Here is a 22,902-nt window from a genome sequence, read left to right as displayed (position 1 = left end):
GCCAATTTAGCATCTGGAAATTTTTCTTTTGGGACATATATGTCCCGTTAGTAGTCAACGGGTTAATGATTGATAGATATTCATATTTGTTGAGGGAAAATAATTGCAAAATCAATAAAAATAAGCATTTTAATAATTGCCGAAAACTCTGGGATGATGGGAGCCTGCTTATTTTTTGCCCGTTGACCGTCCTTTCCCAAAGACCCCCCTACACGACCTTGTAAATTCGAAATCATCTTACAATTCTAAATACTGAAGTATAACGAAGTGGTCATCGGGCTTCGAGGAAAAACTCAATTTGGCCGTAATATTTGAAATGTTGAAGACCCTCATGAATTACATAATTATTTAAAAGGAAATGATAAAAATCTAATGATAATTATTAATGATTGTGCACCTTAAATTCTTCTACAAATTCTACTTTCAATAGAAAAACTTATGAACGTAAAGTTATATACGAAAATATACTTCTTGTACCACTTGAATCTAATTAAACATAAAAATTCTCAACTGAGTGGCAATAGCAATTATTCATATGCAAAGCAAATTAAATAAAATTTTTGGGACTTACAAGTAATGTGGTCCCAATTAAAGTGACGTAAATTATAAAACAATTATATTTCGTTAATAGTTATAATATGGGGAAAAAAGTTATTTTCAAGTTAATACCAAATTTCAAATTGATAGTCGAAGCTATATATTGAAGCCTTTTTATGCTACGTTGAGAAATATTTAAACCTAAAACTGTAAAATAGCATTGCTTTTTCTATGCTAATATTTAGCATGAGAAATCACGTTGAAAAAATGCTATACATGTATAATCAATACAGCATTTGAACTATGTACTAGTTAAATACTTTGGATACGACACAGGCCTGCGATGGAAAAGCAGTCTGAGAATTGAAAGCTGATTGTTACAGATTTATCTTACGATTTTTCACCGTTACTTAATATCTGATTTTATCGTTTTCATCGATAATATTTGGGTTAAAATTATGCATATACGTATTGTTATTCATTTTTATTATTTAAAATGAATAAATTAATTAAAAGTTATATTTGCAGGCCTGTGTGATCAGCATTTATTTCCTGTCTCAGAAAGGCATGAAAAGATTGACTGATATGAGTTTCTTCCCATAGAAAGGCATTTAAGTACTAAGGCTCTCTTTTATACGATGCTTTGTACCTCTAACATCAAAAAAGTATCCAATATGACCATTGATATTCGTATCATTGAAGCGATTATAACATCCAAAAAACAAAATCCAGCGTAAAATGCTGAAAACGCTTCTTTTAAATGCACAAGATAAGTGAGATATTTTTGGAAGTAAAATCATAACTAAAAAATCTTATCTGTCGTAGGTGGAAGCAAGCAAATTTCATAGCAACTGTGCCGTTTATCTATAATATAGCTTGAGCAATATATATATCATATATATATATATACACATACATATACACGCATTTGAACACACACATATATATATGTATTTGCAATAAGGATGGAAGAAAGTTGAACATTGATTCCAGTAGTGTTATTATAATTTTCTTTTCTCGAACTAACATTAGGAATCTTTGAATAGGAAATTGTATTTCCAACTGTTAATGTCCCAAAAAATGTATAAGGACTCAAAATAAAAATTATGTAGTAAGGGGGGGAACATACAACACACAAGCAGTGAACATGATGCACATTGGAAAAAAGATTACTGAGCACCTGGTGAGAAAATAAATGCAAAAGCGACGATTCTCCAGCAGTTTCTTTTTTGAAAAAATTGGCTATCTTTCTCATCCATAGATAGATAGCGATTAGAACAATGGCAACTTGTTGATTTATAAGTAGTATAACATGGCTAAATTATAATAATTTTTTTTAATATATATATATATGTATATATATATATATTCATCTTCTGATGATATTTCTTTTTTCTTAAAAAAAAATTCTAAATTCCTAAATCGAACAAATGACTAGAACCACCATAAATTCTTTCAAATTTTTCTTCTTCTTCTCCTCTTTGAAGGCAAAAAAGTCCATCTCTATACAAATCCTTATTTATTAATTATATTTATATTATATGTGTATAAGTAACGTCTATCACACGAAAGTTTTATTTATTTTGCACGAATGTGCTGATATTTTCACTATAATATAGTTTTTAATTTTTAATTTAATTTTTTTTCATAATTTCAAGATGATTCACTGCCTGTCATGGGTAGGTCTTGAACTGTTAGTGGACGATACCTGCGTCTTCTGTAAGAGAAGAAGAAAAAAAAAGGCAATCATAACTATAACTATTATACAGAGTGTGCATAAAATAAATTGTGTGACGGTCGGTGAGGTGTATACGGAGTGGCGAACATGGAAAATTCCTTTATTTAATGTTAATACAGAACTTTACATTAACGTGCGAAGCTGACAACCCTTCGCCATGAAGGTTAAAATCGAACCCCTCGTGAATGTCTTCGTCCCTCGATAAAAACTTGAATCTCACGTGTCTCGTGAATAAAAAGTACTACTGTACGTCCTTGTCAACAGCTTGCCTGTTACATAATTACATAATCCCCCTCGCGGACGTCCCGGCAAGGAACCAGCAAAAGTCGTTGTGGATGGTTGTTCAGTGTTCCTGGAAAAAAGAACCTAGAAAAAAGTATGAGGACATACGCGTGTTTTTCCTGACGTCGAAGAAAGAAATTTGCATTTTTCTCATGTTGGCGTAACAGTCGAGACTGTTTTGATCAGTTGTGAAATCAGATTTTTTTTTTTTCTGAAAGTGCGAAGATGCCAAAGGCAGCATATTAACTGGACATTGAAAGGGCGATAAGCTTTCTCTCAGAGAAAACGTGATGCCTGGCCATGGAATGCGAGAAGAATTGAGAGAGATTGAAAATGGTTGGTGACAGTTTCGTAAATGGACCCAATAATTATGGACTGAAAGCTTAAACAAGAAGGTTTCTTTCTGTTACCGTTCGTCAAAAAAAAGACGATTATTCACAGTTCTTACGAGAAAAAAATTCTCTGGTATAATTCAGAAGAAGATTCAACTTGCTTTGTACAAGTCGAACAGTGCGTAATGTGTATAAGACAATCCGAATGTCTAGTATGCAAAAGTGAAGTGCAAACTTCTCCTTATAAAACAGCACAGACAAAAGCGAGTTCAATGCACCAAAAAGTATGTAGGTTTTGGTACACAAGTGATATGTTGTTTTCTCTGATGAAAAGAGGTTCGATTTAGATGGATCTGATGGTTTTAAATATTACTGACATGACCTAAGCCGTGACAGAGCCATATTTTCTAAACGCCAATTCGGAGGTGGATTAGTGATGGTTTGGGGAAGTTTTGTATCCCAAGGAAAAAGGATACAAAACTCCAATCACGTTCATAAGCTGCAAAATGACCTCAAGGGGAGTATCAAGACATTCTAGCAGAAAATCTACTACCAGAGGCACCTCTTATAACTTCTGTACAGTATTTGTTTCAGCAGAAAATTCTTCTGTACATGTATCAAAGTCTTGGTTTGAAGTCAATTCGGCGGAACTCGTTAAGTGGCCAGCCTGGAGTTCCGATCTGAATCAAATAGAGAACTTGTGAGGCATTTTGGCACGAGAAGTGTATAGAAATGGTACGCAGTATGGAAATAAACATGATTTTATGGAAGCAATCAAACAGGCTTGGAAGAAGATTCCAAAGCAAGTTATTTATGACTTAGGGGCCGTTCAATTATTACGTCATCATCGATGGGGGGGGGGGGGTTCCGATTTGCTGATGACAGGGGGGAGGGGGGGGGGGGTTTGAATAATGCTTACGTCAGCAACCAACCTTTATGAAAATATGAGTTAGGATTCAGAGGGGCAGAGCTGATGACGAAATTTTGCTGACAAGGGGGTGGGGTCAAAAATGGCTAAAAATTTGCTTACGTAATACTTGAACGGCCCCTTATCTCGATCGGTGACATCCAGAATGATGAAGATTGTAGGGAAAAGAAGTATTTTTTTTAAATGTTATCCTCATATACTTTTTTCTAGGTGAAGACGTAAAGTCCAGCAATTTTTTTCTGAGACAGTGTAGCACTCATCAACTTTTTTTTCCACTGGAAAATGCTTAGTTGTCGTATTCATATCAACAGGTTGTCGAGATATGGTAATTTTTCGGTAGTCCTTAACCCTTTAAGCTGCATTGACGAGATATATCGTCTTCATAAAGCGTCTTATTTTATCACACGCAAGCCCAGATATTTTGCAAAGTTGATTTCTCAATGGAAAAACATTTCCCTATACCCCTTAGTTTGCACCTGCCTACTTCATTGAAATTGATATGACATTTTGAAGGGAGGTTTAGTGATTTGTAATTTCCACTTATAAAAAGGATTAAACTTTTTCCCCAGCACCTTATACTGTAGAAATGAATTACCTTTCGGGCGAAACCCTTACCTTTACTACTAGGGAAAGACCAACGTGTGTAATAACTGAAAAATCAACATATCTTCAAAACTTGTAAATGTAAATACAGTATAAGGCAATACTAGGGAAAGATCAACGTGCGTAGACGCAAAATTGCAAAAAGGAACCTAACGCAAAATTGCGTTTCGGAATTGTATGAAGAAACTTCATATAATTCCGAACCGCGTTTAGTCGTGGTTCCTTCTTGCAATTTTGCGTCTACACACGTTGATCTTTCCCTAGTATTGCCTTATACTGTATTTACAAGTTTTGAAGATATGTTGATTTTTCAGTTGTCCTTGCACCTCCCTCCACCATCCTAGGAAAACTGGAATCAACCATCTCCCATATTTTTTTTATAGTACGTGTTTATTATAATATATCACATGATGAAACAACCTGGTCTATTGGTCCCGGATTGTAGTAGTAGCCGTGGTAACCCTAATTATGAGTTAATTGCCCCTTTTTTTGCTCTTGTAGGGATGAATTGAAGCAAAATTAATGTTATTAACTAAATTTTCAAATCTACGTGTTGTGTGTGTGTAATGACACATGCACGTCTGCAACCTGTCTTGGGACTCGAATTTTTTGTGGTTTGTTTGTTGTAGTATCACATGTTCGATAGGAGCAGAAACAACTACCATTAAATTTCGTTCAGTAAAATTTTACATATGGTAGTTCATAAGCGGATACGGGTTCTTCGAATGGGGGGGGGGGGACATTACCTTGTAAAACAGAAAGCCTCCACGCGAAGTTTGTGACGTCATTGTAGTCGTCCATTTCACCTATAGCCATTGGATATACTGCAAAAAAGATTTCGCATACGTCGGATTGCGATATCCAATGGCTTTAATAATTACACTCCGCCACTAATTTTTGTTTTCATGTGTTCCTGGGTGAAATGAAAATGTACTGAAATTGTTTCATAATTTTTTGGGGATGACACCTTAGGACCCTTTCCTGTTAGATATTTTATAGTATCTATTGAAATATCGTTGTTTGATAGATGGGGAGCAACAAACAAGCCCGTCGGAATTTGAGCCCTGCACCTTCTAGTGCAGACGGTGCGAAAAATCAAATGATGGCTAAATCGAGAACTTACCTGTATTGCGAACAAGCCGGGAGGTTATCGGCCCTCATTTTTGGCATTGCTGTGTCGCTCCTGTATATTCCTTTCTGTGTGTCACCAGGTACCCGGACGACGTCGCACTCGCCGTCTGCCTGCAGAATAGGCATCGAGGCAGTGACGAGGGAAGACGTCTGTAGGATATTCTGTTCGTTCTGCTTCTGTCCGAAGTAACCTCCTCTTCGGCTGCTGCCTCCGCGAATGATATCCGCGGCGTTGTAATTTTGAGATAGCGGTGGCGGGGGCGACGGAGCTGCAGCATCCATGTACAAGTGCCCGTCCGATTCAGACAGGCGCTGCCTAGTTTTGGGCCTCGGGATCCGAGAGACTCCGTTGACGGCCCCGGCTCTGTGACGTCTCCTGGGGTATTTGCCCCTGCCGTCATAGATATCTCTGTTGATTTTGTCTTCCGAGGAGTTTTCTTTCACTTTGCGCGACGTAGGGGTCTGTTGCCTGTCTTTCCGGAATTTCGTATCCCAACTCAAAGACCTCGCGAAGAGGTCGCATCTCCTCTGCACGCTGCTGCTGCTGCTGCCACCGTTAGCGACCTCGTGCTGGTTGTCCAACCTCTCGGAATCGTCTCTTGAGCTGGAGGCACTGCGACTGCTTGGCAGGTGGATCGCGTGACCGGGGCTAGACTGGAAATGCGAGTCTCGCATCGAAGGCGAGGATCGGTCGTCCTTCTTGATCCTGGGCGAGAAGGCGCTCAGCTGCGCGCTTCTGCGCCTCTCGTTGGGGCTCCGACTGTGGTCACCGGGAGACGACGTCATGTAGGACCTCATGTTGCTCCCCTCGGCGATCGACCGAGGTCTCCTCCGGCCCTGCTGCTTCGACGCCAGCGGGAACTGTCGGCATCTCTCTTCGGCGGCGGTCATCCTCGTCCTCTTCCAGCTGTCGGAATCGGTGTCCGGAGTCGTGTCCCGACGAGTGTCCAGCAACCTCGTAGGAATGGTCGAGGGAAGGACGTCGTCGCCGCCCTCAGGCGATTGGGCGTAAGGCTCCTCTGGAAGATACCGCGTCTGCACGGACCGTTCCGCAGCTCCAGACACTCTCGAAGGAACGTCGCTCTCGAGGTAATTATTTTCCTTCTGCTGACACGATTCGTTCTCCAGCGGGGAATCGTGGTGGACTCTGCCGTTCGGGAAAGGCGATATGCGACTAGTATCTATTGCTGTCATTATAAGCTGGTCCTCGTTGTCTTCGTCCTTCGGAGGTGTCTCGAAATCCTCGTCTTCCTCTCTGCCTCTCCTGCCGTGCCGGAGGATATCATCGGCGGAATTCTCTTCCTCTGGTTGCCGAGCATCGAAATAGACCGATGGCTCATCTAAATTCAGTCGGGTTATTTCGGTGACTGGTGTCAGTGGGGATTTCTTCTCTAACGTAGGGCTCTCGACCTCCACCTTGATGACGTTGCCCACCCTCCTGTCGGAACTCCACTCCACGGTCGTCACGACGAGTTTGTTGAAAGGCTGGTGCTGCTGCTGGTCCTCGCTTTTTCGAGTGTCGCAAGCGATCGGTTGATCGGAGCCCGATTTCTTCAATATGCTCCTGGGTCTAGGACTCCCAGTCACTGGGGCCGATTCGACGTCCCTGCTGAGCCGCCTCGTTGGCTTCGGTTCGGAATCGTCTCCTCGGTTTTTCTGGCTGGTCGGGACGCTGTCTTTGGTCAGGCCGACAGTCGGGCTGTAAGTGACGTAACTCCGAGCGTTTATCTCTGCCGAGTGCCGCTTCGCTATCCCCGGTTTCTCATCCGGCTGCTGAACTTGAGGCAGGAAGGCCAGGGGTAACGAGGCTCTCCTGTTCCTCTTCCCGTCCAGTGGGAAGAAAGTTTGTTCGGACACTTTGATGACTTCCTTGACGTTGCTTTCGGAACTGCTCTGTTTGAAGCTCAGGCCAGCTGCTGTCCTGAAGGTTGTTGTCAGATCGGGGCAACTCCAGCTCCAGGCTTTGTAGGACAGCGGAGACGAGTCGACGTTCGCGGTGACGACGACGTTGCTGCTGGCTCTCCTCTTCCCGGTAGAGTCGATCTCATCAATTTCTATGACTGGCGCGATCAAATCGCACGCAGGTTTCAGGTGTTGCGTCGCTGTCACCACCGACAACGACGACGATGGCACTTTACGGACCGGTCGGCGCTTGGGCTTCCAGCATGGCTTGTCTTTCAGGAACTTTTCCCTCGGGTCACCCAACGACCTGTTTTCCATTTCGAGTATATTTTTGATTGGAGGTATATCGGATAGGTTACCGGAGAACCTTTTCGGTGGCTCGACAATATCCGTCATCGGATCTATCGTGTTATCCAACGACGCCGGCGGTCTGAATATCCGAGGAGATCTCGGAGAGGTGTCCAGCTGTTGCTGGCCCGATAACGGCCTGTGCTCCGGGGAAGTCAGTTGGTCCTTACCTGCTTCTATTTCATTGTCAGTCTCTTCGCTGTCGTCGAAAGACACCTGCCATTTCGAAGCGAGAGTAAGGGCCGCCGCACCGTACTTGGTCACCTGTTGTAGGGCGGAGATATTGTCGTCGTCAGCGACGGCAACCTGCGTCACCGAAATGTCCCTGGAATAACGAGTCCGGCCTCCGCCGCCACCCGAATAAAACCTACGGTGTCTCAGGGGCTCCCTCAGCTGTTTGGAGTCAGGAGAGCAGACCACCGGCATCGAAGGGGATTTGGGCGTGTCCGGGGGTCTCCTACTGGAATCCTGATGGCTGGCGTCCACATCCTTTGGCTGTGGACTGGTTCTCTGACTCCGGGGGCAAACGACTCCTTCTTCGCGAGCTGACGACCATCTTCGATCCTGCTCCTCGATGCGGAGCCTATGCATGCTTTGGACAACAGCATCGCTGTCAGCGAGTTTCTTTTCGGGCAGGCGGTCACTCGTTTCGGCCACTTGTTGTTGGTGGCCGGGGCTCGTTGTCTTTCTGCGGCCTTCTTTCCCTTCGGCGGCGTTCAATTCCTCGATCTTCCTCTCTTCCTCTTCTTCGTCGTCGTCTTCTTCCTCTTCCTCCTCTTCTTCGACTTCCATCTTCTATTGATGTGAATTGGAAGAAAAAAAATGCACCGTGTTATATGCTGTACAACATTGTCTGGTACTTGATAGCAATATATGAGGCCAATTTTACACATTTTTCTCATTTCGGACCATGTGGTGCTAACATTTTCTGTGCAATATATTTTTTTGACATTTAACGTAATTTATTTTGGTGGGGAAGAGGCGAGGGTTTCTTAGTTTAGGGTCGATCCGGCGACTTTTCACAAGTACCATTTGGGAGAAATTTCTAGGAAAAACCAGCACAAATACAAATACAACGCCACAACAGGCAAAATGCCCAACGAGGTGGCACAGCAGTATGATCGAATGTAGTTTCGAAATCAGTGATTAAACTACATTAACCGATTTTTTTAAAAACTGATAAAATCCAAGTGAAAAATTTTCATGTTTTAACACAATTATGTTCAGCATATTAAATTGCCTAAAGCGGGCACACAGCCCTAATTTCTTAATCTACTCCTATATTTGTTTATATCTGCCGAATAGGTGTGTGAAATGAATGCAATATATTTTTATAGCATCGATTAATCATCGATTAATCAGTCGATTAACAATCGATTAAAAAATTTTCATTAACCAGATAAACTTTTTAATCGTTCCCACCTCTAATAAAGAATGGAGATTTGACTCGTATTTTACGAGACATTCCTCTAATTTTGGCTATGCCAACTTTTTTACGAAATTTCCCGTATTTTTAACCTTACTTGAAACGACGTTTATACGAATGCATCAGGAAATAAAAGATAATTTTCATGAATCGTAAATTGCATTATGATAATTATGACTGCATCATAGTTAATTATGTGATGCTGTTATAATTAATCATATGAATGGTTTTCTCACGTGACCTCCGGATGTTCTTGCATATGGCATTGGATAAATAGAACATATGCAGCTGTTTTCACATTCTCAAGTGAAAACAAATGCCTGCTCTGTAATGAATCTGTTTCGAAAAAGGGTTTGTGTGCAACAAAATATTTCAAGCATTCTCCACACACTTTGTGTTCAGTTATTGGACCGAATCCAAAATTTAAAACGTGCGTTCGAGCGATAATTACCTCGACTTTGCCGTCGGGTCCGACGTTTTCGTCTTCCTCGGCGGCCTGCTTAGCGGCGTTGGCCCCACTGTTGTAGTAGTAGTTGTTGTTCTCAATGAGTTGCGGCCTGGGAATGTTATCAGGGACTTCCTGGAGGTACTGTATGTGCTGCACCGCCTTCGAAGGAACCTGCTGTTGCGAATGTTGATGGTGGTGGCTCTCCTTGACGCCACCAGACTTGCCCGTCTCGTCTCCGGCCTTGTAATTCTCACCGTGGTCCTCGAAGCTGGCCATGATGTTGTCATCGAGCATGTTGTCTGTGCCATGAGTTCCTGGAGGAACGGTCCTGCTCACGAGAACGGAAACACACAAAATTATCGGTATAAGGAATGAAGATATTCGTTGAATTATCGATATTCAATGAAGTGTGCTTGTGTGTGTGTGTATGTGACGAGGACCAAAAAGGCATGTGCAGGAGGGTGCTCAGGGGGCCCCTGCCCCCGAAGCCAACGGGAAATTCGAAAAAAAATGTAAAATTTCGAAGAAAAAATTGAAATATCGAAAGAAAATACTCTTTGTGTTACATTAACCAATATATGCTATATTAACCAATTTCTGTTAATTGAAACGCTTTTTGAAGGGTTGGGACTCAAAATTTCTCGGGAAGAAAATTTTCATGCTCCCCCCCCCCCCCAAGTTTTTGTGACCCCTCCAAAGGTCGATCCTGCGTGCAGGATCAACTGCAAAGACGATCCTGACGAGGACTTACCTATATTTTTATCTATTACCATCTAAGACGCGTTCTTGACCTATTGGTAGCGATCCAAAATTAGGTCGCAGGAGCTTCTCGGATAGGCCGTTCAATTCCACTAACAGCCAGGGACCCTTGGGCTATACATAACAACTTAAACTTGATTCACAGGGGCTTCCGAGATTTCTCGTACAAAACCACGTAAAGCCCAAGAACTCTTAATCTACGGGTCGCAACCCAAACGTGATTCGCATGAGCATCCGAGATAGGTTGTATAAATCCAATTACATCCTGGGCTTCTTATGGGTCACGACCAAAACTTGAGCCCAAACAGGGCTTTCGAGATGGGTCGTACGAATTCACTTTCAGCCAGGGATTCTTGAGCTGGTCAAAACCCAAACTTGAGTCACAGGGGCTTCCGGGATAGGGCGTACGAATCCAATTACAGCCGGGCGGCCTCATATGGGCCACGATACAAAGTTAATTCGTCACTGGTTTCATTAATTTTGTAAAACAAACAGTCCCATGGGTCGAGCAGCTGATCTTATTGATTTTGGGTCGCGGCTGAAAAAAAGTTAAGAATACCCTCCCCCCCCACCCCCCCTCATTTTAGCCATACTTACCCGGCTGGTGGGGGCTTCGAGATAACGGCTGGTGAAGTGGTGACCGTGGTCGTTATGGAATTGTCCGTGTAGTTCTTCTCCCAGTCGAAAGGATCCGACTCCTTGATCCCTCTCCTCTTCATGCAGCGTTCGAAAAGCCCGGCCAGCATCGCGTAATCGGGCCGATCGAAATAGCCCAGGGACGCAACATGATCCAGAAACTGTCGGAAATCGGATGGCAAATGTTTCAACAACAGACGGTGGTCGTACTTCTCCTTCATCGCACCAACCTGGAAATTAAAAACCGTCCTTGTAGTAGAGTAATCGCTCGAATTTCACATTCAAATCAAATCAAATCTATTAATTTTCACGCGTACAGAAAGATTTAAACTTAATTTTTGTAGAACATATTTACCCTCCAGAGGCTGTGATGCCTGTACGGATGATTAAAAACTTACATGATAATTAATGAATAGAATATATATATTTAGGAAATACACACGACATGAACAGAAACAAAAAAGACACATATGAAATATAAAAAAAAGACAAAATTATGAAAGTCAAATAAAAACGTAATGATAAAAGACATTATTTCATCAGTATTTCTCAAAGTGTGCGTCGCGTTTCCAAAGGGGCATAAACGATGACATGGCGAGGGAGCCGCAAGTCGAAAAAGTTTGAAAACTATATATATATACAGGGTGTCTCAGACCTCTATTACTAAAATGAAGGACGAGGGTGATTGTACACGTCAAGCCAAAAATAAATAGAAGTTGGGATCATAAATAAGTTTTTGGTCAGTACATGCGGATTTCATATTTTTGCCTTTGGCACCATGAAAAAAAGAAAAGAAAAAGAGTCCTACAGTAACCCTAGGAGTGGCAAGGGGGAGGGGGGAACGTATTTGAACACCCATACCATTACACGAGAGGCCTTCAACCTTTTTCTGGTCGTGAGCACTGTCTGTACCAATCAACAAAAGAAGAGCTCCCTACGGCAAGTTTGACACATCAATGCATGAAATCAGGGTGATTTCAATCCATCAGTACAGTTTGTACAAGGCGGGGAGATTTTACTTGGAAAGTTGATCTATCTCTCTCTCACACACACACACACAATGCTCGCGAGCACAAAATCGAAGACTCTGGGTGCTTCAGGGAGCGTGTTGAAGATGCCTGCATTACACCATTAAAGCAAAGGTCTTTCCAGCCAAAATTTGAGTCCGTTTCCCGGACCCTTCACAAGATTCCGGATCTGGAAAACGGATCCTTCACAAGATTCCGGATCTGGAAAACGGACCCTTCACAAGATTCCGGATCTGGAAAACGGACCCTTCACAAGATTTTGGATCTGGAAAACGGATCCTTCACAAAATAAAACTGAATGAAAAACTAAGTTGGCATTTCATGTCTTTTATGATAGATTAACTAGATCATTCCGCTTCCCACAAAATTACTTACTTCCGTTTTTTCACAGAAATAAAGAAAATTTTCCCAAAAACAGGACCCTACAAAAAAAAAACTGGGTAGACCCCCTGATAAAAGCAGGAAAAGGCGGCTTAGATATATTTTGCTTCGATATTGCCTGTAACTGGAAGGAAGAAGTTTTCTTGCCCCCTCCTCATGACGTGAGAGGCCGGTCGTTCACTGGAAGCGACTTGAAGCGATGAACAAGTCGCGCGCAGATGACTGTATTCAAAGTGCTTGAAAATAATATTTTGTTTTAATTACCGCAAATAAATTAGTGTTACAAAATAAAACATTTTAATATAAAAAACGGTAAGTTTCTCATCGTGTTATATACTAATTGTGTTCAAATTGTTATCCAAAAGCATTCATTTATGTTTTTGACAGTTTAAATCTTTTTTTTTTCTTGTCAAAAACACAACCCTGAGCAGACGACGAAAATTTCTGATTCAAATGGGATCTCACGCCTGTTGTAGCGCGGTTGTTTACTGTTTTTTGCGCCATACACTAAATTTCTCTCTCTCTCTCTCTCTCTTCCCCCTTTTCCGCGTGAACATAGAAGCTGTATATTTGATAATTGCCGTTCATGGATTGTTTTATGGTAGTAGTGATCGATTTTAAATATAATTATTTATTTACAACAAGAACGCTTCTGCGAGTTTGTGTCAGATGTCTCATCAAGTACGGACTTCATAAATTTTCTCAACAATTTTGTTTTATTTTTTTCAATATTTGCTTGCGATTACTTAACGAACACACTCGTGTTCGCTGCACATGGAGTGCAGTCGTGAACTGAGTAGCGTGTAAAGGTTGTTTTCTGTGCACGACGTCAGACGTCCCCTTTGTCGTCGGACTCAATGTAGGGTCTTGCTGCTCGCGTTGCTTTCCGCATGCTCTCGCTTCCAGTGGACGACGCCCGTATCTTCTGAATAATTGGAAGCGATCCTGTGTGTGTTCCATTGAAAAAAATTGTTTGCCTTATCACACCTTTCATTTTTGAGTGCAGTTTTGAGACACCCTTTGTAGTCACAAAAGTGTATTAAGGCTGTGAGGAATGCTCGTAAAAATACTGTTGTCATCTATTTGGGTAGCCGAAGATTGCGGGTTAGACACTTTCGACCATTAAAATGTGTTATAAAAATATTTTTTGCATTTCTCAGTATTGATGATGTATTCTTTGTTCCCAATGCCATTCAAAGCTGAAGAAGTCAATTCATCAGGGTGTAGCGAAAATATCAGCGGGACCATCTTCGATTATTGACGTCAGAAATGTCAAATTAGGGGTGGGGGGAAACGTGTCTGTGAAAACGTTGTGTGCGGAAAATTCATTGCCACATACTTCAACGACATAACAAGTCACGGCTAGAAAAATTCACCATCAAACAATTCATCGACATAGTGACTGAGTAGGTGAGTAAGTCAGTGAGCCAGTGAGTGAGTCATTCATATAGTCACTCACTCAATTGATCATTCATTAAAGAAAGTCACCCACTCACTCATACGGTTACTCACATACTCGGTCACTCACGTATTCACTAATTTGCTCCATCATTCGGTCACTGGCGAACTGTTGTCGGTGGATTTTCCCAGCGGTGACTTTTTCGTCGGTGACTTTTCCTAGTTGTGAATTTTCTTATCGGTCAATTGCGACGAAATGTTGTCGGTGAATTTTCCGGCGGTTAATTTTCCGTAAATCCAGTGAAAGTCTTACTTGTTCCTTGTCTTTGATCTTCCTCCATGGTAATTGCCCGTTAACAAACTCTACCAGCATATAGAAAAGAGACCACAAATCGTCATGTCGACCCATTTCCTACAATTGAGGAGAGAAATTGAAGTTATAACTTCTGCAACTTGTCAACTATCCGGCTATGCACAGGTCCGTATTAGAAATTCAGACTAACTAACTCTTTACCTTGTTCTTGTGGGCGTTGATGGATGCGTAGCGAACGGTGCCACGGAACCCAGCAGCCGCCCTGGGGGCCCTCACTTCTCCCGTGGCTGTGACGTACTGACGGGCCAGCCCGAAATCCAGCATGTAGACGGTCCTGCAGGTGTTTGGCAACCGACCCATCGAGAAATTAGACTAGAAATTCATAAGGGAAATTAAAAGTCGTCACACACGTTGAGGTAATCACTAGTTAATGTCAGTGTAGGAAAAAGTACCAGAAGCCCTCGATTTGAGAGCCAGGAGCAACTTACAGGTTTGATGTCTCTGTGTAGGAACCCAACTTCGTGTATGCTCTCGATGGCCTTGAGGATCTGTAGCCCTAGCCTAAGCGTCGTGCTTAGGCTGTAGGCGGCCCTCGGTTGACTTCGCCGCAGCTCCGCCAGGTTCTTGCCTTGTAGTTGCATGACCACGTAGTTGAACCGCTCGCTCCTGCCGCATCCGATGAACCGACAAACGTGGTCTTTTCCTGCGCGATAAACGAAAACAGCATGAAGTATTTAGAAACCTGCTTATGATAGTATTTCACGTATTGCAATAGTATTTTAAAAACTGCATGGTGGAAGGAATTGGGGCGACTCCTGGTCATAAGAAATGAGAAGCCGGTGTTTCGATCTCACTGCAATTTTTATAGGGCCTCCACAGATCCAAAAACTGGGATACCCTCCTCGGAACGTGGGGGGGGGGGGAGAGAGAGGTCACGTAGGGCCACACACATACACTCCTAATGCACAGTCTGACGTGTGACAATTCGTCCACAAAGGAATACTTACGAATCGCTTGTGCGGTTTGATTAGTAGCAGTTTCTTAAACTGAATTCCCCAGAGAAATGTTTAAGACGCGACAGTTTGGGAACCCTTGGTTTAAGAGGTGAATTGGCGCAAAATGGTCAAATGCAGTTTCTCGTTCAAAACCATGGCTTTCTTCAAGTGCGGCTTTGAATCTGTGGTAACAGGTTGACAGACGGCAGATTGCTGAATCTCTAGGAAAAACTAATTGTGCTCCAGGCACATCTTCGTCTGGATCTGGAAATTTCACCCCTGGCACGTTTCATCCGAGGTACATTTCGCCTGTCCTGACCGTGAGAGAGACAAAGTGGGTGAGTGATCAAGTGAGTGACTATATGAGTAACCAAATGAGTGGTTTAGTAACCGTATTAGTGAGTGAGTGACTGCATGAGGGAGTGTGAGTGGCTGTATGGGTTAGGGGAATGACCATATGAGTGACCAAGAGAATGACCGTGTGAGTATGAGTGATAGTATGGGTGGGGGAAATTAACATATGAGTGATCCAGTAAATGACCGTGTGAGTGGGAGTGATTGTATGGGTGAGGAAATGACATATGACTGATCTAGTGAGTGGGTGGGTGATCGCATGAGTGGCTAAATGAGTTGGCAATTGACTGTATGAGTGACCGTGTGAGTGAGTGACTGTATGGTTGAGTGAGATATTATATGAATGACCAAGTGAGTGACTGCGTGAGTGACCGAGTGACTCATAGTGATAACTCATAGTCACTCAAGCATCCATTTGTCCATTCATACGGTCTCTCAACCCCTCCCCGGTCACTCAGCTATTCACTTGGTCACTCATACGGTCACTTAGTCACTCATAGAGTCACTTACTAGATCACTCACTTCAACACTCACACGGTCAGGGCAGGCAAATTCTCAGGTACGAAATTTCACCTCGGTCAGTATCTTTCATGCGAAAACATGTTATTTATGGGATGACCTGATACACCGATAATGAATTGACCGTTCTTCGGGTAGTCCCCAATATGCACGCTAAGAATGATGAATTCGGTGCATGAAAGTGATAGGAGAGAGAACATGCGAGTGACTAAATGCGTTCATTACCTTGTAGTTTCTTGAGGACAGCAACTTCCATTTTGAGCACTTGCTTCGCCTGTTTCGCCGACTCCAACTTCAGGGCGACCAGTTCCCTAGTGACCATGTCGAGGCCCTCGTAAATCTCGCCGAAACCGCCGCCACCGATCTTCTTCGTCTGTGTGTATGCACATATAAAAGAGATAACAAATAACATTAATAATCGTGAGCGATTCCGGGCCCCACCCTCATAAAATGTCCAACAACGTAACGATAATGAATCAAGCTGTTCTCCCCCCCCCCGCCCCCATTATAGCTCTCGTGAGCACCGACAGGCGCAATGACAGGACAGAATTGAAAGACACGCGTGCGACGAAATATATACTGGGAGAATAATGTCATTGGTAAGTGTTCGGTAGATTTAGCCAATTAAAGGTCATCGGAGGACCTCCGTGTCTGGAAAATTCACCGACAACAGTTCAACCTGAGTGAATGAACGAGTGAAGAGATGAACGGGTGAGCTAGTGAGTGAATGAAAATGATCGAGGGAGCAAATGAACAATGGAACGAGTGAATGAACAAATGAGTGAACGGGGTCACTCACTTGCTCACTCACAATGTCACTCGATAACTATTTCAGTAGGTGGGTCATTCACTTGATCTTTAGGTCACTCATTTCCTCCCTATGTCACTTACTCACTAGGCCACTCACTCACTAGGTAGCTCACTTCACCACTCGCTCACTCTATCGAATGGTCCAGTGGGGGGGGGGGGCGATAGAATCTACGGATCTAACATAGGATCCTATGGGTTTGCTTGAGTTTGGGAACGATGAGAGAAAAAAAAAATTCTGATGGGGAAATTTGTGTGTGAAAAAGAATGAAAGTTTGGGAAACTGTTATATTTATATAAACAAATACAAATACAAATACAACGCCACAACAGGCAAATTGCCCAACGAGGTGGCTGACTTAAGAGCATCATGGATTCCCCGAGGCCCTACCCACTACTGCTACACCACACATGCACCCCCCCCGCAACCCCCCAGCGAATCGGTACATGCGGGAATGTGCGTGTACGTGTAGTGCAACCTGACGTAAAGTTTTGTTTCTGTGTAATGCTTTGTTATGTGTAGTGCTGTCATCTGCCCCCAGTTTTACTAACTATGAGTGAAGTGTTATGATTGAATGATTTATCGTTGTAGGACTGTTGCTCTCTGTGGCGAGACTTTTTAACGGGGAGATCGGCTCGCATTTGCGCCTTGAAGTTGGAAACCACAGAAAACCAACTTCAGCCGACCACAAAAAACTCATCTCTAAACAATACAAAAATATTTTTTTTCCAAACAAAAGTAAGTATTTCTCTTCCTAGAAAGCCACGCACGTCATGACAAGCATTTGTATCCTAGTGAGGGAGATAACTTGAAAATAGGTGGCAATTTGTTGAGGCTTCGCAATTTCAAATGCGGCAGTTATAATGCGGATCAGGAAAATTTTAGAAACAGCTGAAAGGAATATTTAGAATATTAATGAAATAATCTGGCTTTATATAAAAACAACAACGTCAGTCTGATCAACCCTTTGAGTGACACTGACGAGATATATCGTCTCTTTATTTCAGCATTGTCGAGCCCTGATATTTTGTTAAGTTAATCTCTCAATGAAACACTTTTCACGATACCCCCTACCTTTGGCACCTGCTGAAAATGAGAAAGAAAGCCTACTTCGTTGGAAAAGATGCCACATTTTATTGAGGGTTTAGTGACTTCTCCGTGAATAACAACAGCGAGCGTTCGAGTCAACCCTCTCACATCTTAATTATTGACACATACAGAATCAAATTGTTACCCCCCATGCCCAGCTCTTGGCTGATTGTGGGGTTACGAACGGGCTCAGTAAGGCCTATGAACCAATTAATTTTTAAATTTTAAATAATAAAACAAAATAACTTTATATAATTTTGATTTACAACGGAATTATCTTTTTTTTTTCTATCTTAAAAAATTTCATGCCATTTTTATTTACTTTATAAATTACTATATCGTTTCTTACATTATTTTCTTTTCGCAACTAAAATAATGTGTGAACGTTATAATTATAATACAATACTATATACTGTGTTATAATAAACCACAAAAGTTTCCATTCCTCAGCGATAGATGCCGCTACAATATGGGAATCCATTCATTAAAATTGGTCGGTTATCGGGAGTAAGGTGCCTAGGAAGGAAGGGCGGACTTGTCGTCTTCGAACAAAAAACTGGTTTTGTCGCTAAGAAAGTGACGTCTAATCGCTAAAAATAAGCAAGACAGGGGGAAAGAGCAATTGGCTGTAGCGATAGACTTACATCACAGTTCACTCAAAGATGACGAATGAGTCAGCCTGAGAATTCGGGGGAGCCCTAATCGGGACGGGTACCAATCTACGATCAGAGAAAAACCAGCTAATTTTACGCGGGAATGTTTCGTTGCTAGACAGAGTTTTGTGCGATAGATGACGCTGTTCTATGAAATTGTCTTGACCATGTAGTCGATTTCTGATGCTTGATAGACAGTTGAAGCTCCGTTGTTCTGTGCTATCTAGCTCCGTTTTAATGAAGAAAACATCGGGGGGGGGGGAATATCAATTCGGATAGTCACTACTAGAGAGCCCTGCTGAATGCGAATGATAGAGGCAAGTGCTGAAATTACTCCTGCAACCAGCCAGTACGTCATGGGCGGAGATACGACCCTTTCAGCGTCAAAGGTGAAGTCGACTGGTGTAATGTAATGTGTGTATATATACATATATAAATTGACATAATCATCATCAGTGCAGTGGCGAGTCACCATAAAAAATTCTGTGGGGGGGAGGGGGGATCACGTCAAAATCGTTTTGCATTTTAATTAATATAATACGGGGAGGGCCTTATTCTCGAATGGGCAAGAGCAAGTATGGCATTTACACTGAACGTCATGATTTTTTTCCCCAACAAAAAAATAATTCCATGTTTTCAAAGGCAGTAATTCGCCGAGATATTAGAATTTGAAAATCGCTGAAAATGAGGGGAAAGAACCGCGTAAACTAACGGGCAAGCTCATTGGACGCTTCATATACTGTATGAAGGAAATATGGTCATCCCAGGTATTTATCGTGTTGCGTTTATTGAGGCCTTCCCACCGGAACACTTTTCGCGGGCCTAATGAAACCCTCTTAGAGGTCGTATTTTGTTCCGGGGCACCCCACGATTTGAAGAATTAAATAAATGACAACATTTTCTAGGGATTTTCACGTACATTTCAGGAGCCGCCCCTGTTAAAAGAGTATTTCAAGGATTTTTTTTTTTTCAATTTTCTAATTTTTCTACAATAATATTCAAAATTATGTTAAATTTCTGATCGTCTATTCCAGAGGTATCCAGCCTCCGGCCCGTGGGATCGAATGCAACCCGCCAAGAGGCTCCACCCGGCAAGAAAAAGGTGTTCCGGTAGTAAAGTATTTTTCTTTTTATCCATGTTCTGGTTTGGTGGTAGTAAAGAATCAATACACATACATTCCGATAGATGCCGATGCTTCTTTCATAAATATACGAGTAATCGGGATACATACGGAATATTCGGCATTTATCGGAAAAAAAGGCGAAAGCAGGTAAAGTTGCCAATTACAGCCAAAAAATTCTAAAAGGCAGGTAAAGGTTCCGAATTTCAGTCAAAAAATGTTTAGTAGGGAAATGAGAATTCGACGATTTCAGCCAAAAAAAAAAATTGTCAAAGGAAAATAAAATTTCCAATTATAGCAATAAAAATTTTAAAAACACAAGTTAAGGTGCCAATTTTAGCCAAAAAAATTGTAAAATTCACTTTTAGCTAAAGAATCTGCCTGGTTCGCGAGCAAGCTTAGCAGTATCGCAGGCCAACCGACCGGAAAGGTTGTGCAGTGAGCACCCCTATTATACTTTCAATTGAAGGGAACTCACGACTTTCCAGCGTTCCTTGACGACGTGCCCGGGTTGTAGGAGGTCTTCTGTCGTCATGCTGACGTAGAACCCAGAATCGTCACAGAGGACCACTTCACTCGACGCATTACTGTCCCCAGAATAACTGCAACAAGAAAAGAAAAGAAAAAAGTTAATGCATCGTATATATTAACTAGGAAAAGTATTTATGAAATTCGAGAAATACATTGAGAACTACCGAAAATCAAGAACGTATTGCGGACTATACATTGTCAATAAAATTGACTTTTTTCAATAAGCCCAGGACTGCCAATGTCTCCTGCAGAGGATTCGAAGACCCCCCCCCCCCCCGAGCCAGCGGTTCCCAATCGTTTTCAACATACGGACCCCTTTTCGGAATCGATTTTTATCGCAGAGCTCCTTTGTCCTGTCACAGCGAGTGACAGACCTTACACATCATGACCAAAAGAATGACCTGCAAACGAAGGACAGTGTCAGTGAGTAACCTAGAGAGCATGTAAGCATGTGAATGTCCAAAAGAGGGAACCTAGAGCATGTGAAAAGGTGTAAAATGATTAAAAGAGCGACCCAGCAAGGAACTGTCAGAGCAATCAAAAGAGGGACCTAGAACGTGTGCAAGCATGTGAGTGACCAAAATAATGTGGACCAGCAAAATAATGGAGGCCAAGCGGATTATAGCACAGGGCGGCGAATTCGAGGAAAAGGTAATCATGAAGAGGAACTAATTAGATTAGAACGGAGAAGAGCGGCGAAATCCGTGTAGCCCGCAGTCGGAAAAACCGCAAATGCGCCTCTGGGCGCCTCTCTTCAAAGAAATTCCAAAAAAAAAAAAATCAAAGAAATTCTATATATATATATATATATATCCTTTTTCAATCAAAGAAATTCTCCCCGACTTTAGAAGAATCCTTTTTCTTATGAACGATGGTCTTGTCATGACCCCCACATCCTGTAGCGGGGCCCTAGGCTGGGATCTTTTGCAGGCCCCTCGGTCAGACTTTTAACGGGCCCCTTCTGTAGTTAACTTATAGCGTGAAAAAGTAAAAAAAATGATAACCGTTCCTGGCCCCATGGCTAGAGCCCTGTCAGTCCCCCCTATGTGGGGGCCATGGGTCTTGTATAGGCTGCCCAAACCTATAATAAGCACGGTAAGCACTCTTAAAATAATAACTATGTGATGACTTTCTATTCGATTCGTTTCATGCTCGGTTTTTCATCTTTGGGCATGGTGAGTTGCTGGACGCCCCATGATTGCGAGATTTAGGATCTTCCAACATGGAAAACATGCATTGTATAATATTATTGCATTGCATTGCATAACAATTACATTGCATATCCGTAAATTCTTGCGGGGGGGCAAAGCGCTCTTACAAAGTTTATTGGGGAGGGAAGTGTGCCGCGCGAAGCACCCTGAGTCCTCAGGCCTAGGGGGTTCTTAACCTTTCTCAGCCGCGACCCAAAATCAACAACAGAATCAGCTTCGCGACCCATTTTTGTTTGTTTTCCGAAATTAAGTGGAACCACTAACCCAATAAGTGCATTCATAACAGGACCCTAAATGGATATTTACGACTCATCCAGGAAGCCCCTGCGATCAAATTTGGATCGTGACCCATAGCTCAAGAATCTCTGGTTCTAAGTGGAATTGTAAAACCCATCTCGGAAGCCCCTGCGAATCAAGTTTGGGTAAATAGCTCAAAAATTCCTGGCTGCAAGTGTATTTAAATGACCCATCCGAAGCCCATGGCAATCAAGTTTGGTTCGTGATACATAGCTCGAGAGACCCTGGCTGCAAGTGCATTTGAACGACCCATCTTCGAAGCCTCCCTAGCTTAAGGACCCCTGGTCTAGCCCAATATGGTGTGTAGATGAGGTGAACTTCTACCAACATACGTAGCTGCACAATCCGCATTGCGATAATTGAATCCATGACTCAAAAATAAAAGAAATTTAGGACTCAAAAAAGATTGCCAACAAAACTGAATATTTTTTTTACGAAAATAAAAGGACAATCGATCAATATTTTTCACGGAGGAGAGAATGCTCCTGTCCCGTAAGAACGGGACGCATGGCCTGAGTGTTAAAATTCGTCAGCATAGGTTGTGGCACGGCTTGTGGGAAAAGGTTGTCCACCCCTGTTCTAAAGATTAAAATATTCATTTCATTGTAAGTTTTGTCTCTATGAAATAGATGGCAGCACCATGGCAGGAGCCTTGGGAAATTTTTGGTGAAATCTTAACGGGTCCGAGAGCTGAAATATAAAGAAAACAATCGGAACAGCTTAGGTATGATCCCGATCCCCTAGCGACTTCTGAGGAGCCCCGAAAAACCCCAACTTTATACTATTTTTTTTTTAATTTAAGGGGCCCAATATTTTCCTTCTGCGCCTGTGGGGTCTCAACCGACTGTGACCCGCCTCTGATGTCGAATATTAGAAATCCGTGTAATTTTTTTATTAGCACAGAGGATCCGTGGTTGGATCCGAAAAGAAGGTTGGAAATCCCTGGATTAGACTGCGTGCAGACACGACTTTGAAGCGATCAAATCTCTCGGAGGCGTATTTTCGTAACACACAACTCTCCCATTTTCAGTCATTCCAATACTTATCCATCAACATGTAAATCTTATAATCCATTAATAAAATACAGTGAAATTTTCTTTTAATGGTCACCCCTTCATTTACGGCGAAAAATAA

The 22,902-nt window shown here is 42.4% G+C and overlaps 1 protein-coding gene across 2 annotated transcripts in view; it reads right to left on the bottom strand.

Moving 5' to 3' along the window:
• Positions 1-2,081: 2,081 nt before the first annotated feature.
• LOC149088099 (uncharacterized) overlaps positions 2,082-22,902 on the bottom strand; it is a 109,839-nt gene continuing 89,018 nt past the window's right edge. For both annotated transcript variants that reach the window (XM_089244314.1, XM_089244323.1), the window contains exons 2-10: positions 20,208-20,331; positions 16,284-16,431; positions 14,679-14,893; positions 14,392-14,562; positions 14,191-14,289; positions 11,032-11,300; positions 9,679-10,003; positions 5,544-8,596; positions 2,082-2,254 (exon numbers count right to left, since the gene is read on the bottom strand). In XM_089244314.1, the coding sequence (XP_089100440.1) occupies positions 2,191-2,254; positions 5,544-8,596; positions 9,679-10,003; positions 11,032-11,300; positions 14,191-14,289; positions 14,392-14,562; positions 14,679-14,893; positions 16,284-16,431; positions 20,208-20,331 (4,468 nt within the window). In that variant the 3' untranslated portion in view covers positions 2,082-2,190. The remainder of the gene's footprint in view (positions 2,255-5,543; positions 8,597-9,678; positions 10,004-11,031; positions 11,301-14,190; positions 14,290-14,391; positions 14,563-14,678; positions 14,894-16,283; positions 16,432-20,207; positions 20,332-22,902) is intronic.

The sequence above is a fragment of the Pholcus phalangioides genome, unplaced genomic scaffold, assembly GCF_987345545.1.
Source record: "Pholcus phalangioides strain wild (caught in Gottingen) unplaced genomic scaffold, Ppha-v1.0 ptg000003l_1, whole genome shotgun sequence".
NCBI lineage: Eukaryota > Metazoa > Arthropoda > Arachnida > Araneae > Pholcidae > Pholcus > Pholcus phalangioides.
Note: the sequence above shows the minus strand (reverse complement) of the source record. Positions and strands in the feature narration are given on the sequence as shown.